Raw genomic sequence first — 13,604 nt, 5'->3', positions numbered from 1 at the left:
GACAGCAGTTTCTGACATTTAGAGGATGGTTGGTAAATAGGGTCCTGCTGAACCCAGTACAATTGAGCTTCTGGACTTGTTCATTAATGAGCTCATGGAGTTGAACTGGGAGGAGGTGCTCCAAAGGGGGTGCAGAACTGAAGACTGTGTCCAGAACAGTTTCTGATGGGGTTTCGACATGTAGATACATGGCTGCCTGTCTGGAACTGAATGACTGTTGGGGAAAGCTACATTCAGCAGAACCATCATAATCTGCTGGAAATGGATAGGGGCCCTCATGTTATTGCTCAATCCATGGCTGCATTCATTCACTGGCTATGTGAAAAGCAACAAATAACTTCAACCTCCCTCCATGGGCCCCATCACTTGATGGGTGAGGAAAATAACTCTGGTGCTCTCTGGGTGCACCTCCTGTGATCTGCTAGTGCCCAAAGGTAAACTGCAAGACCATATCCTGTTTGCCAGGTGCCCAAACACCTAAAGGAAGTTGCATCAGCATCTGTGCAGGAGATCCTCAGTAGACCAGAGCACTCTAGGTCTTGGACCACCAGAGGAAATCATGTCAAAGTTATACTAGTAAAGCAAAGATGTGATCATGTTTCAACAGTCAGGGTGGCACCAAAGATTAACAAAACCCATGTCATTCTGGGGGCACACATACATCAACTTTCTATACAAGTACTTTGGTCTCTTTCAACTCCAGGTGTCTATAAGAGAAACCTAAATCTAGACTATCTTGAAGAATACTGATCAAGGAGTATTCACATGTGCCATCATATGGAGGACCACTGTGGAGACTGCTAAGGCTGTCATTCTCTACTGTCCAAAGTGAGGAACATAGCTTTTAGAATGCAGGAACTCTGAACTGGATGTTTGGGTTTCAAGAGTCCAGATGTAGAAGTGATCGACAACTTGTTCCTTGCAAACAGTTTTGATTCATAAAAGCATAGCGCTCACATAACCCCTTAGATTTGCCAATGGGGTGATTAGTGGCAAATAATGAACTTAATGTTTAAGATTAATTTAAGCAGTGCCATTATTAGCTTATCATTTGAAGCATCCAAATTTGTTAATGCAGTCGTTCAACCTCAAATCTAGTCTCAATCGGTTTCTCCCAGTTTGGTCTTCCTTGTCTCAGTACAGCCCTCACTTCTTTAGCATCCTCATTATCAATGTCAGCTTGCCCAACATCTCCATCAACCATCCATCTCTCCCTCTTGCAAGTTCACGTTACTGCACACTTAGCTGTGCAAGCCAAAATGAACACTCTGAAGACCCAGTAGAGTGAAAACTGGAGTGCTCCTCTTGAGCAGTCCAAACAACAGGAGGACATGATCAGAAGATGAAATGTTTGTTCAACGATGCTCCTAAAGGATGCGTGGACAGCGCTGTAACTGTTTGATATCAGTCTGCCCTCAGGGCCATTAACTGAGTAAAATGTACACACATCATTTACTAAACTATAAAGTGTTCAAGAAACTAGAATACCATTAAAAAAATGCTCTTTATTATTTACATTATAAGTCAGCAAAAGCAAATAATGCCAAAACAACCTTTTTGTTACAGAAAAGGAATAAGATGCACATTCAAAACAACAAAATAATACGAAGTCAAATATCTGCCTTTAAAAACAATAAAAACATGCACTCAAAACTGATATATTGTAACACCCATTGATTGAAAGCCAACTGCTCCATTCAATAACTTGCTATAAAGGGAAAACAAAAGACAAAATGTATGATTTAGATTTTTTTTACATAAATACAGATCCTCAACCACCTGACTATATACAGTAGACCATTTCTTTTAGTATTGACAAACAAGGCTATTTACATGATATCACTAAACATTCAAAGTAATTTGAAAATATAATAGTTCATGTTTGCTTCAATTTTGTATATAGTCAGCTTTTTTAAAAAAGGCATTTTTGTCTCAGAAAATGACATGCTTACATATTGATAAAACATTGATTCACTTATAATGTTGAAAACTTTAATATACTATCAATATGTAGTGATGCAATCATAGATAATTATTGTACTGCAACATATTGTAACTCAACCACATTTCATTTTCATTCAAATGGTGAAGTATTAGTATGTTGTGAGAATTATGTATCTTGTCCCAGAATTATTATACACCAATACTTCAACATCCATCACTAATATTCCAAACATTTATGCAGTGATTTCAATTAAACAGCCATACTTGGTGTTGAAAATATTCACAAATCATTTAAAAAGAAACTGTATCTTAAAGTTATAGTAGTCAAACTTTTATGGTCAATGTAAAGCTACTGTATTGTAATTTAAAATGATATGGCTAATCGGACTCTGGTCCTAAATCTACTCTCTTGCCTAACACTTTAACCCTTTAAATAAAAAAAAACTGGTTTAACTTCGCCTTGAATATATTCAACCAGCTTCTTCTGGTTGCTGGAAAAGGCAATCCCAAAGACTAAATGCATTTAGGCAAGAAATGTTTCCTTATCTTTGCCTAAATGGGATACCACTTATTTTGGAATCTTGCCCCATAGTTGTGGAATCCCATGACAGGAAACAACATTAGCCCTGTCATGCTCCCTCAGTCTTCCAAACTCTGACGAGGATAAGCCCAACTTGCTTGATCTCTTCTGATGCCACAGACCTTTAAATCCAAGAATACTCTGCATCATTGAGGTCAGATCACTTAAGTAAGCCTAATGCACCACTAGTGTAGATTCACCATTTAGAAAGGGCTCAATCTGGAAAGAGGACAGGAGACAAGCTCCTATTTCAAGTTTGTGCAAACTGAATGCAAGTAAGGCTCGTTGTCAGTGGATACTATTCCATTTGTACCTTCTAAAAATGGATGCCCAGGTAAATGCGGGAGATAGGTCATGACCCCACTTGCATGGGCTTACCCCTTTCCTCCAGAGATATATAATTGTACCTGTACTGGGCCTTGGTGAGACCACACCTTGAGTACTGTGTGCAGCTTTGGTCTTCTCATTTGAGGTAGGATGTTCTAGCTATGGATGAAGTGGAATGAAGGTTACCAGATTAAGTCCCATGATGGCAGGCCCAACATAAGGGCAGACTGGATCAGTTAGGACAATATTCACTGGGAGTTTAGAAGAATGAGGAAGAATCACTTAGAAACATATAAAATTCTAACAGGGCTAGGCTGGGTACATGAAGGAAGGACCATGGATTCCAGAACAAGAGGACACATTCTAAGGATATGGGGTAGGCTCTTTAGGACAGAGAAGGAGAATTTTTTTCTCCCAGAGAATGGGGAGCCAGTGGAATTCTCTGCCACAGAAGGTGGTTGAGGCCAAAACATTGAATGGTTTCAAGAATGAGTTAGATGTAGTTCTAAGAACTATAGGAATCAAAGCATATGGGGCAAAAGCAGAAACAGGGTACTGAAATAGAATGCTCAGCCATGATCATTTTAAATGGTGGAGCACGCTTGAAAGGCCAAAAAGGTCTACTCCTGCTCCAATTTTCTGTATGCCACACCAACCAGGAAATCTAAATGGGACGGAGACCAATCTCCATGTTTTCTAACCCCTCTGTACCCAGGATCTTAAACACAAATATCCAACTTGTAAGTTGGCATCTTGAAGTCTTATCAATGGACAGACTTTTTTCTTTCAAGTAATAAATTATTTGGATTAAACTATTTTAGGGAGAATGAACACCCCTAGAGACAACCTCCTAGCACATCATAGTTCCACAAAGTCTGCAACTTCAGCAGAGTTTTTAACAAGTGGGCAAAGGCAGGATTTCCCAAGAGCTCTGCCTGTAACAAGCAAGCAAAAATGTAGTCTCCAGAACTTCTTTTTATATATTTTATTAAAACGCCATCATACCTTATGATAAGGCAGATAGTGTTCTCACTGATAAGCAACAGCCACTTTCTTAGCAACTACAATGACATTCACACAAGAAATGCTAAGGCTAACTTTCCTTTAGATTATACCCAGTGAGATGTCTCCTTAGTTTTAATAGGTTCCTAATAAATAACCATAAAAGTCTGACCATGTTATATTTTGTGCTACTCAAAATTTCTTTTAAGGCTGAAGGCATAGCACAGCAGTAGCCGATTGCACATTATCTATCTGTTATACTCTGCATACAGAGTTAAGCACCAAGCAAAGCACTCCACCACTGCTATTAAAATAAAATGTTATTAAACCACACTTCTGTATCATCTTCAGTTTTCTTTTATCATCAGAACAGAGGAAGAGCAATCTTTTCTTCCTTATTTCGTCTTTATGGTAATTCCTGCAATCCCAATTGAACTGAATATCTTTCAATATGTCAAAATGACCATTATTTAAAACAGGAAAAATAAATAAAACAAAAATAACAGATTGGTGCCATTCATTTTATTGAGTTCAAACTTTCCTGAATCTAGTGGTACTTGTGTTTGATGGTGTGTGCACTTGTAGGCATTTTTTGTTTTATAAAGAGATGCAATTACATAATTATTGATTAAAGATTGTAATTCTAAATATCTACAATGAAATTTGCCTCTCGGAAAATAACAGAACTGTGCATAAACATTAAAGGCATATCATCTAAGACATCACACCAACTTGATACGTCCCAGTTATGTACTTTTTCCAATTTAAAATAAGAAATCATAATCATAGTCTGATATATTTGAGAACCATAATTTTCAATCAAGAAAAACTTCACTGATCCTGTACCCCTAAATTGTATAATTACTTTTTAGTGGTACTAATCTGCAAACTACCATATCCCACAGGGATCAGAATCTCTGTGCTGCTTCCCCACCAAAAAAACAAGCATTTATATTAAAATGTCCACAAATTAGAAATGCTGTAGCTGCATTCATTTATTTTCAAATACAGCTAGGGTCTGCATTTTCAGAATATGAATAGCATATTAACTCAGTTCAACAAACTGATATTTATTAGACAGGATAGAAACACTGTGCTAATTCTACATGTTCGCACTGACTGAAGGTCATGCCTGCTAGAAGGTCTCAGAATTGCTTTCCTTGATTTTCCAATATGCTAGTTAAACTCACAGTTAACAATCAATCAATCTTTGGCCCTCCTAACGTTTTCTCCCTAGATGCAATCTCATCTGTTGCATTGTTCTGACATTTTATAATTTTAGGACAGATACATATCTTTACATGATATGCATTACCTAGTTACAACCACATGATAGCCATGGTCATCCTTTGTATTTCATATGTGTTAGTCATATTCCAAGTATCTTCATTACAGTAATTATTAGCTGATTGAAAACTGACCTCTCAAAATTCAGCTTAAACCAAAAGTTGACATGTAGAACTTCCACATTGGGAGGGTTTTTTTCCTCCCCAGAGTGAAAATTCTGCTTGCAATTTATGTCTGGCTGATGCAATGCACTATTTCCTGATGAAAACCCTAAGAATATTCAGCCTAAAAAGCAGGAGTTGTGCAAACATGTTTTTGCCTGATGTGCCTTCACTCTTACAGTCAAGATTCTTAGAGAATTATGAGTACTGCAGTCACCTTCAGCTTTATGCTTTAATTCTGATAAAAATTTAATATTATGACTTGAAAAAAGTGAACAGTATTACTTATTCCCTGATTATATTATAGTAATATTAGTTACCACTGGTGGACCATAGAAGTAATTTAGTTAATTAATGAACTATGACTATAATGTCTCCAACTGTTCAATGCTACAGCAATCTAAAACTATTCCCATTGACCTGCTCTCCCCAGACAGCTTATTGTCCTAGATCATGGGGTTGGCTTCTAACAGGTCATTAATACTTACCTAGAGTTCCCATTTTCCAATAATATAATGCATCATAATTGTTGACAAAGTCAGAGATGTACATGATACCATGTGGAGTTCAAAGTATTGTTTAAAGGTAATTTATTATACAGTATTTAATTATAATCTAAATGTTCAATGTGATACAAAAAGCAAACTGATCTTTTTGCAATTTCCAGTGGCCTCACTCCAATTCTTTCCAGATTTTCTCCAAAAACCCTCTCTTTCTAAATACGATTTGGAGTGTAACCTGACTTCTCAAAAATCAACTGAATGCACTGAATGATCTGCATGGGCAACTCACATCGATATAATGCAGCAATGTAAACGGTCATTCACTACCTTTAGTGATGATTCCTTCTATAGCCCAAACTTCCCTGGGCAAGTTAATGGCCATGTGGATTATAACCCAGTAACTGAGGTTCTGTCACGTTAAATATGGTGGGAAGAACATTTTTTTTAAAGTGAGACACATCTGTCCTTCACACCATTAGAAGTATCCACTGCTTTAATTATAGATGCTAAGAAATCTTTTAGAAAATCTATTTATTATCACAATGGCCCACATGGTTTTGTTAAGAGTAATCAAAACCTTAACTGGTATTTCTTGATATTGTGGATGATTCTGTAATTCCTTCCACAAAAACGCTTGAAAAAGGCACTAAATCCACTATACATACGTTGTAAGTCCACTTCTACTGTTCAAACTATTTGATTTCAATTTCAGAAGCCTGTACAATTACATTCTTCAATCTTAGTATCTAAACAGCTCAAGGTCATTTAGGGCCAGTCTTGGGGTGCTAGGTGCAAAAGCAAGCATGGAACAAGAAAAGACCACGCTTATTTAACAAAGCTTGGACAGATTCAACAGCCTCTATCCAATTCATGTTAATTCCTGTGAAAAGCTCTTCCAGGTTTTTATTGCTCTACAAATACACATTAAAACGCTATTCCAATTTGAGAGTTCACATAATTGATCTTTCATGGCTGGACCCAATGTTCATCAAGCTATTTCTAAAGGTGTTAACAATGACTGCTTTGGCTGAACTCCGTTCGATAGATCCATTAGGAGAGGAAATATGTGCTTGTAGTAGCTTTGAGATTAGCTAAAAGTGGCAAAGGAATCTAAAGACAAGACACTGCATCCTTTTTCAACTTATTAGGATTCACTACCACAAGTAATCTATACAATTATCCACTGTCGGGACAACATTGAGGTGGTCAATGCAACAACATTAAATGTATTCTGCAGAAACAAAAATAAAGTCAAGCAGGTGTAACATTCCCTATCTGAAAGGGAAAATTAATATGGACTATAGGACTAAACATTGAGGTGATAAATTAAATCAGAGGGCTAATTTGCTACCTAATCAGCAGAACAACTGCTTCTGAACATTTTTTTTTAAAGAATTATTGATAGATTCCTTTCTTTGACAATATAAAGAAAGATTCTAAAACAGTGTTTCAGAAATTTTATATGTCTTAAAATAGAGGAAATAATCTGCAACTGAACCTACAATGGATTGAAATTTAAAGTATTCACTTCCAGACACAGTGTCCTGCACTGTCAAAACTGCAACGAAATTAAGGAAATGTAATGTATGGAGATTCTTAAGCCCAAATAAAAATAGATACTATTACTCTTGCTAGAAAAAGCTATCTAATAAGCACTCACTCAACCAGGAAAATATTTTTGCAAAAAATATATATCCAACCACATTTTCTGTTTACATCACCAGCTAGAAATTAGCATTTTTAACATTTCAGCAATTATCATAGTTAAAACCCAATAAATACCTAAATCTGACCAGCTCCGAATCCGTATTAAGCCTTTATTTAAATCAGTTAGCCCTTGTATGTGGAGAATCAATGCTACCATTGTTTTGGATGGTGGAAAGAAAAACAAGAAAATGAAATCACATAGCAGCAGTGTTGGCCTGTAAAGCACACCAATGGTCAGCAAAACAACTTAATTAAAACCTTCACCAGTGTGCACATGGGGGAAGAAAAGACCTTCTCCCTGTGTAATGCAGGCAGCATTCATTCAGCTGCGTTCCTTTTTCAAATTTCTAAGATGTATACTGGTTGCATATTTGCAACAGATCCCTCCTTTGCTTTAAACATTAACCTCGCCATTGCCACTTTCCGCAACATATTCGGTGTTATTCTGCAGAAAAGCTTCCTTCTCTGGAGGTAATGCTTCCCCATTAGATGCACCCGTATCCTTAAAACCGCCTGCAGTTCTGTCAGCTGGCAAACTGGAAGAGCTGGATTCTGAGCTGTTCCACATTCCATAACTAAAGTAAATGACACAGCCTGGCAGAAAAACAAAAAGATTCTTACTTTAAAATAATAAAATGAAGAATGAGACCTCAAAAGACTCTCCCAGTATGATTAATTTAAATAAAGTGTCAATTTCTGAACAGCAATTGCAGCTAGAAGATTAAAGAATGCCAACAAAGTTAACTATTTGGATGAATTGATTCTGCTCTACTTTCCTTTCAAGGTGGGATACTACCTCAAGCAGCAGTCGGAGGCAATTAATTACACTGAAGGTATTAGTCCAAAAATCCATGTTGGTATCTACTCATCTGAAATTAATTTCCCCAGGGAGATATAACTGGAAATCTTCAGTGCCTGTAAGGACATCCAATGGATTAGGAATTTTTCTTGAATTACCAAGTTCAAATTTTATGCTCTGTGCCAACTGGATCCAATTTTATCTGGTAATATTCTGTTGCATATTTTTTCCAACTTTGGCAATTTGCAATTTTGCAGCTGGTTATTAAAAGTTGAATTCAGAATGTAGTTACTGCGGTAGTTACAACGGACTGCATTCCTGGAAATAATTTATGCATTCTACAGCTGTTTGAGTTTTAATTCTACTAAATGTAGGACTTGCCAGGACATTTGCAGTGAATAACTGCACTTTGAAAGGAAAGTTAGGCAAGTGTCTGAGGGCCATCGGTTATTTACAAATGGTAACAACTGAGATCAACAGGAATGATTATACGCAGGTTTGCTAATGATATTAAAGTGGGTGGAAAAGTAAGTAATGAGAATGACACAGAGGTTGCAAAGAATTGCCAATAGATTAAGATGAGTGGACAACATGGTGGCAGATAGCCTGGGAACAGATTAAGCTGCTCACTTTAGAAAAACATTTTTTAAAAAAAGATATGAAACTTGTAAATGTTGATACTTGAGAGATTTCAGTTTACTCCTACAAGGAATATAACGTTAGCATGTAAGTACATAAACCAATTATGAAAACAAATTGCACACTTGCCTTAATTGCAAAGGGTTCAAAGTAGAAAAATAAAGAAATTTTCTTACAAATATCCGGGGCTTTGGTATGTCTACACCTGGGGTACAGAGTGTAATTTTAATCTCTGTATTTAAGGAAGAATGTACTTGCATTGGAGGCAGTGGAACAAAGACTTACTGGATAGGTCCTTGCAGTGGACAGGATTATTCTATGATGAGAGGCTGAGTAAATTAGGCCAATATCATTTGACATTTACAAGTGTGATAATAATAATAAAATGAAGAATAAAATCTCATTGAAACATACAAGCTTATGAAGGGGTCTGATAGGACACCCAAGTTTCTTTCCTTGTCCAGGTAATCTAGAACAAAGGGTTAGAGTTTTGGAAAAAGGGACAATCATTTACGACTAAGATGAGGACCAATTTCTTCACTCAAAGGATTGAGGATGTTTGGAATTCTCAAGCAAGAAGATTGGCAGATGCTCCATCACATGATACATTTAAGACTCTCAAGGGGTTGAAGGGGAGGAAGTGCAGCTGTAGCACAAGAACAGGCATGATCGTAATGAATGGCAGAATAGACTCGATGGACCTCATGGCCTGACCAGCTTCTATTTCTTACGTTCATATGAAGAGATACAGAGTGGGAAGAGGTTAGTGTGGAGACAAACCGGTGTCTGCACTGTACATTCTACGCAATTCTATGACTATAGTGGAAATAGAACCATATTTTAATGATGTGTTATTGTGATGAAAGTGCAATTACACTTTCAAAATAGAGGTTTGAAGTACTGTGGTCACAGAATTATCTAGAATATAGCGTTACGGCCTACAACGGAAATTTCTTCCTGGCAATCATCTCCACTGTCGACCGGTCTACAGGCCAAGAACCAGAATACTTAGAAAATCGGACTACAATATTTAAAAAGCTAAGAATGGGCAGATTGTGTAAATAGCACCAGGAATAAGCATTAGGAACACACAGAACTGGCTACTGGGTAGTAATAAGACGACTCTGTGGCACTTTTAAAGCCTCTGTTTAAATGTAAGACTTAGCAAAGGTTTTCTGAAGCAAGGAACAGATTAATGCCTCAAAAAAGTACAAACTAATAATGATCTTCTGACATCTCCTGGAAGAAATACAACAAAAAAAAAAGGAGGAAAAGAAAAATTGTGCAACCACAGGGGAAAAAAACACGTACAAAAGAGCTCAGGTGGCAGCACATGGAGAGGATAGCAACGTCTGATCATATGGGGGTGGGGGGTGTGATTGCCTAGTGGTTTTATCACTGGACTGCTAGCCTAGAGACCCAAATAATGTTCAAGGGACTGGGGGTTCGAATCCAACCATGGCAGATGGTGGAATTTGAATCCAATTAAAAAAAACACAGAATTGAGTCTAATGATGACCATAAAACCATTGCCGATTGTCAGGAAAAACTGATCTGGTTCACTAAGGACACTGCCATCCTTACCTGGTCAGGCCTACATGTGACTCCAGACCCACAGCACTGTGGTTAACTCAACTACTCTCTGGGCAATTAGGGATGGGCAATAAATGCTTGCCATGCCTGCAATACCCTCAGCCCGTGAAAGAATAAAAAAATCCTCAACAGAAGCAGCAGACAAATACCCCAAAATATTCAAGGCAGGGTTGGACCGCATTGGGGGGCGGGGTGCATTTGGACCCAGTTGGGGGCGGGGCCTTGCACGCTGTATGCTGTAGTCTTCTGAACACGGAGCAGACTAAAAACTCCGAGCCCCAGAGGAAAGGCATTAAATCGATTTTCCGAATAATCAACTATCCGAACGAAATACTGTCCGCCCATCACATTCAGATAATCAAGTTTCCACTGTATTTTTAAGGCAGAGGCAGATGGTTTTTTGGTGGGCTGGAGGAGGAGGAGTGCGGTGTGGTTATTAGGGGTAGACAAGAATGGGGCTTTGGAGATTACAATCAGATCAGTCATGATATTACCGAATAGCAGAGAAGGTTCAATGGACTGAATGGCCTCCTCCCAACTTATATGCTCATATGGAGGTTCAGGGGACACAAATGATACAATTATACAAAGATAAAATTGAAGATGGGGTGCCCTAGATGAAATTTACTCTTGAATAAGTGCCCCAAAACAAAATCAACTAATTCTTGATCTCACTGTAGTTTATGAGATGTTTGTGCACTTAATTTAGTTACAAAGTATCAGTAACCACACTTCACACAAACTGAATGGCCTATGAAGAGGTTTCAGGTGGATTTAGCGATCTGAAAGGCAATTTGTAAATGCAAATATGTTTCTTTCTCACCTATCACCATCCAGATAGAAAAGCGGATCCAAGTGCCTCGATCCAGTTGCATCATGAGGTACATATTCACGAGAATGCTGACAATCGGTAAACAGGGCAGAAGAGGTACCTGAAAAATCAGGACAGTAGCTTACAGAAACACAGAAAACCCAAGTGCAACCATACTAGATTGGGGCTGATCCTCCAACCCAACATTTTATAGTGTCATTCCCATATCCCTTGACAACCTAAAAAACCATAAATCTATTTTTTCTGTCTTGAACATACTTGCTTTCTTTCTGTTAGCCATTTTCAATCCACGCCTTTACATTGTCCTTCATGCAATGTGCTCTAAATTTCTTCTGTAACCTCAAAAGCCACCTGAAAATCCAAATTGGATACATCCATTGGTTGGCCCTCATCTACCGTGCTGCTCATCTCCTCAAAAGAAAACTCCCAAGGAAGTTTATTAAAAACAATTTCACTTGTATTAATCCATTTTATAGTGTCAGAGTCATACAGCACAGAAACAAACCCTTTGGTCCAACCAGTCCACGCTGACCATAATCCCAAACTAAACTAGTCCCATCTGCTTGCATTTGACCTAATCCCCCTCTTATTCATGCGCTTATCCAAATATCTTTTAAACACTAACTGTGCATACATCCACCACTTCCTCTGGAAGTTCATTCCACACATAAACCACTGAAATATTTGCCTCCCACGTCCTTTTTAAATCTTTCTCCTCTCACCTCAAACATATTTCCCTCACCCTTGGGAAACAACATCTTCCATTCACCTTCTTTGTACCCCTCAATTTTAAAAACCTTGAGGTGGTCACCCCTCAACCTCCTACGCTCTAGTGAAGTAAAGTCCCACCTTATCCAGGCTCTCTGTATAACCCTCCAATGTTGACTCTGCCTAAATCAGAAAAAAAGGCCTAACTTAAATCAAAATAATTAAGCAGACATTAAAAGCAGCGATTACCTTAAACGACAGTTTTGTTTTGCTTTCTGGCTGCCTCCAGATGATTCCAGTTGAAGTCGCACACAGAAGAATCAAAACAACAACTAAGCCTATACACCAGGCTTTCCCTTCCAGCAAAGGATCTTTTGCATAGACAGCCAGCAGACAAAAAATTAGGATAAGAATACCTGCAACAAAAAAGCATAGTATATTACACGAACATATCAGTGAAATTGCTCAGGTGGGGCTTGCTCAAACCTTTTGTGCTGGCCCTTGATTTCCTTTCACAGACACGAAGGCAGGTGACTATTTCAATATGTTACTTTGCTTTTACATTAGTCACAGCACCAATTATCCATTTTAATCCTAATGCTATATTCATTAAGTCTTAATATCTTACTATCACCTCTTGCAAATAAACTGATTGTGTTGAAGCATGTCAAATATACTTAGTAGTAAATGCAAAATCAATGTGTACAATTCCCTGCAATCAGATGTAATTCTAATTTTAAGATTATGTTCCCTTTCCCTAACAGGAGCAAGAGGAAGAGTGGGGAGCAATCAAATTTAAACTTTTTTCTTATTTCAAACACTTTGATCAAATTATTGCTTGGTTTCATCATTTTGAATAATTGTAAGCCTAATTTCATCTGCTCTTTGATCATTTTTATTTCCACCTTTTCATCTTGGTTATTTCTCACTCCAGTTCTTCCAAAGCCAATAATTCTGCCTAAATGTTTTTTGGGGGAAAATCCGGTCAGAAACCCAAGCACTATTCCAAATCAGATGCGGAAAATATTTTCATGGATGACCTTAACTTCCTTGTTTTAATGTTTGATCTCTCATTTGGTGAAGTTTAGCAACTTTTCAATTCATAGCTGTAAACTAGCCTTTAACAGTTTATATACGCAAAATTTAAATCACCTTAATTGATTCATTTAACGCCAAGGTACCAATGTTCCTCAGAACCACTTTGCTACTGTACTTTATGCCTCTACTTATAAAATTAAAGGACCACTACATTTAATGATCTGTGCACATATATTTCAGTCCCTCTGCTTCTCCCCCACCTTGTTTTTCTGACCAAAAATGTAACAATTTATCTTTCTCTACACTACATTTCTGTTGTGTCTGCCCATTTCCATCAACCTGTCTATGCTCTCTTGAGAATCTATCACTGTCCTAGTCACTGTTCACAATTCTTTCAAGTTTTATATTACCTGCAAAGTTCTAAAATTAAGCCTTGAACATCCAAACCCACAGGTCAAGGAAAGCAGTTGTTGCACCAGTGATC

At 37.7% G+C, this 13,604-nt stretch overlaps 1 protein-coding gene across 3 annotated transcripts in view; it reads right to left on the bottom strand.

The window, feature by feature from the left end:
- Positions 1 to 1,485: 1,485 nt before the first annotated feature.
- LOC140481307 (high affinity cationic amino acid transporter 1-like) overlaps positions 1,486 to 13,604 on the bottom strand; it is a 76,499-nt gene continuing 64,380 nt past the window's right edge. For all 3 annotated transcript variants that reach the window (XM_072577279.1, XM_072577278.1, XM_072577277.1), the window contains 3 exons: positions 12,332 to 12,498; positions 11,366 to 11,474; positions 1,486 to 8,105 (listed from right to left, as the gene is read on the bottom strand). In XM_072577279.1, coding sequence (XP_072433380.1) covers positions 7,906 to 8,105; positions 11,366 to 11,474; positions 12,332 to 12,498 — 476 coding nt within the window. In that variant the 3' untranslated portion in view covers positions 1,486 to 7,905. The remainder of the gene's footprint in view (positions 8,106 to 11,365; positions 11,475 to 12,331; positions 12,499 to 13,604) is intronic.

This window comes from Chiloscyllium punctatum, chromosome 9 (assembly GCF_047496795.1).
Source record: "Chiloscyllium punctatum isolate Juve2018m chromosome 9, sChiPun1.3, whole genome shotgun sequence".
Taxonomy (NCBI): domain Eukaryota; kingdom Metazoa; phylum Chordata; class Chondrichthyes; order Orectolobiformes; family Hemiscylliidae; genus Chiloscyllium; species Chiloscyllium punctatum.
Note: the sequence above shows the minus strand (reverse complement) of the source record. Positions and strands in the feature narration are given on the sequence as shown.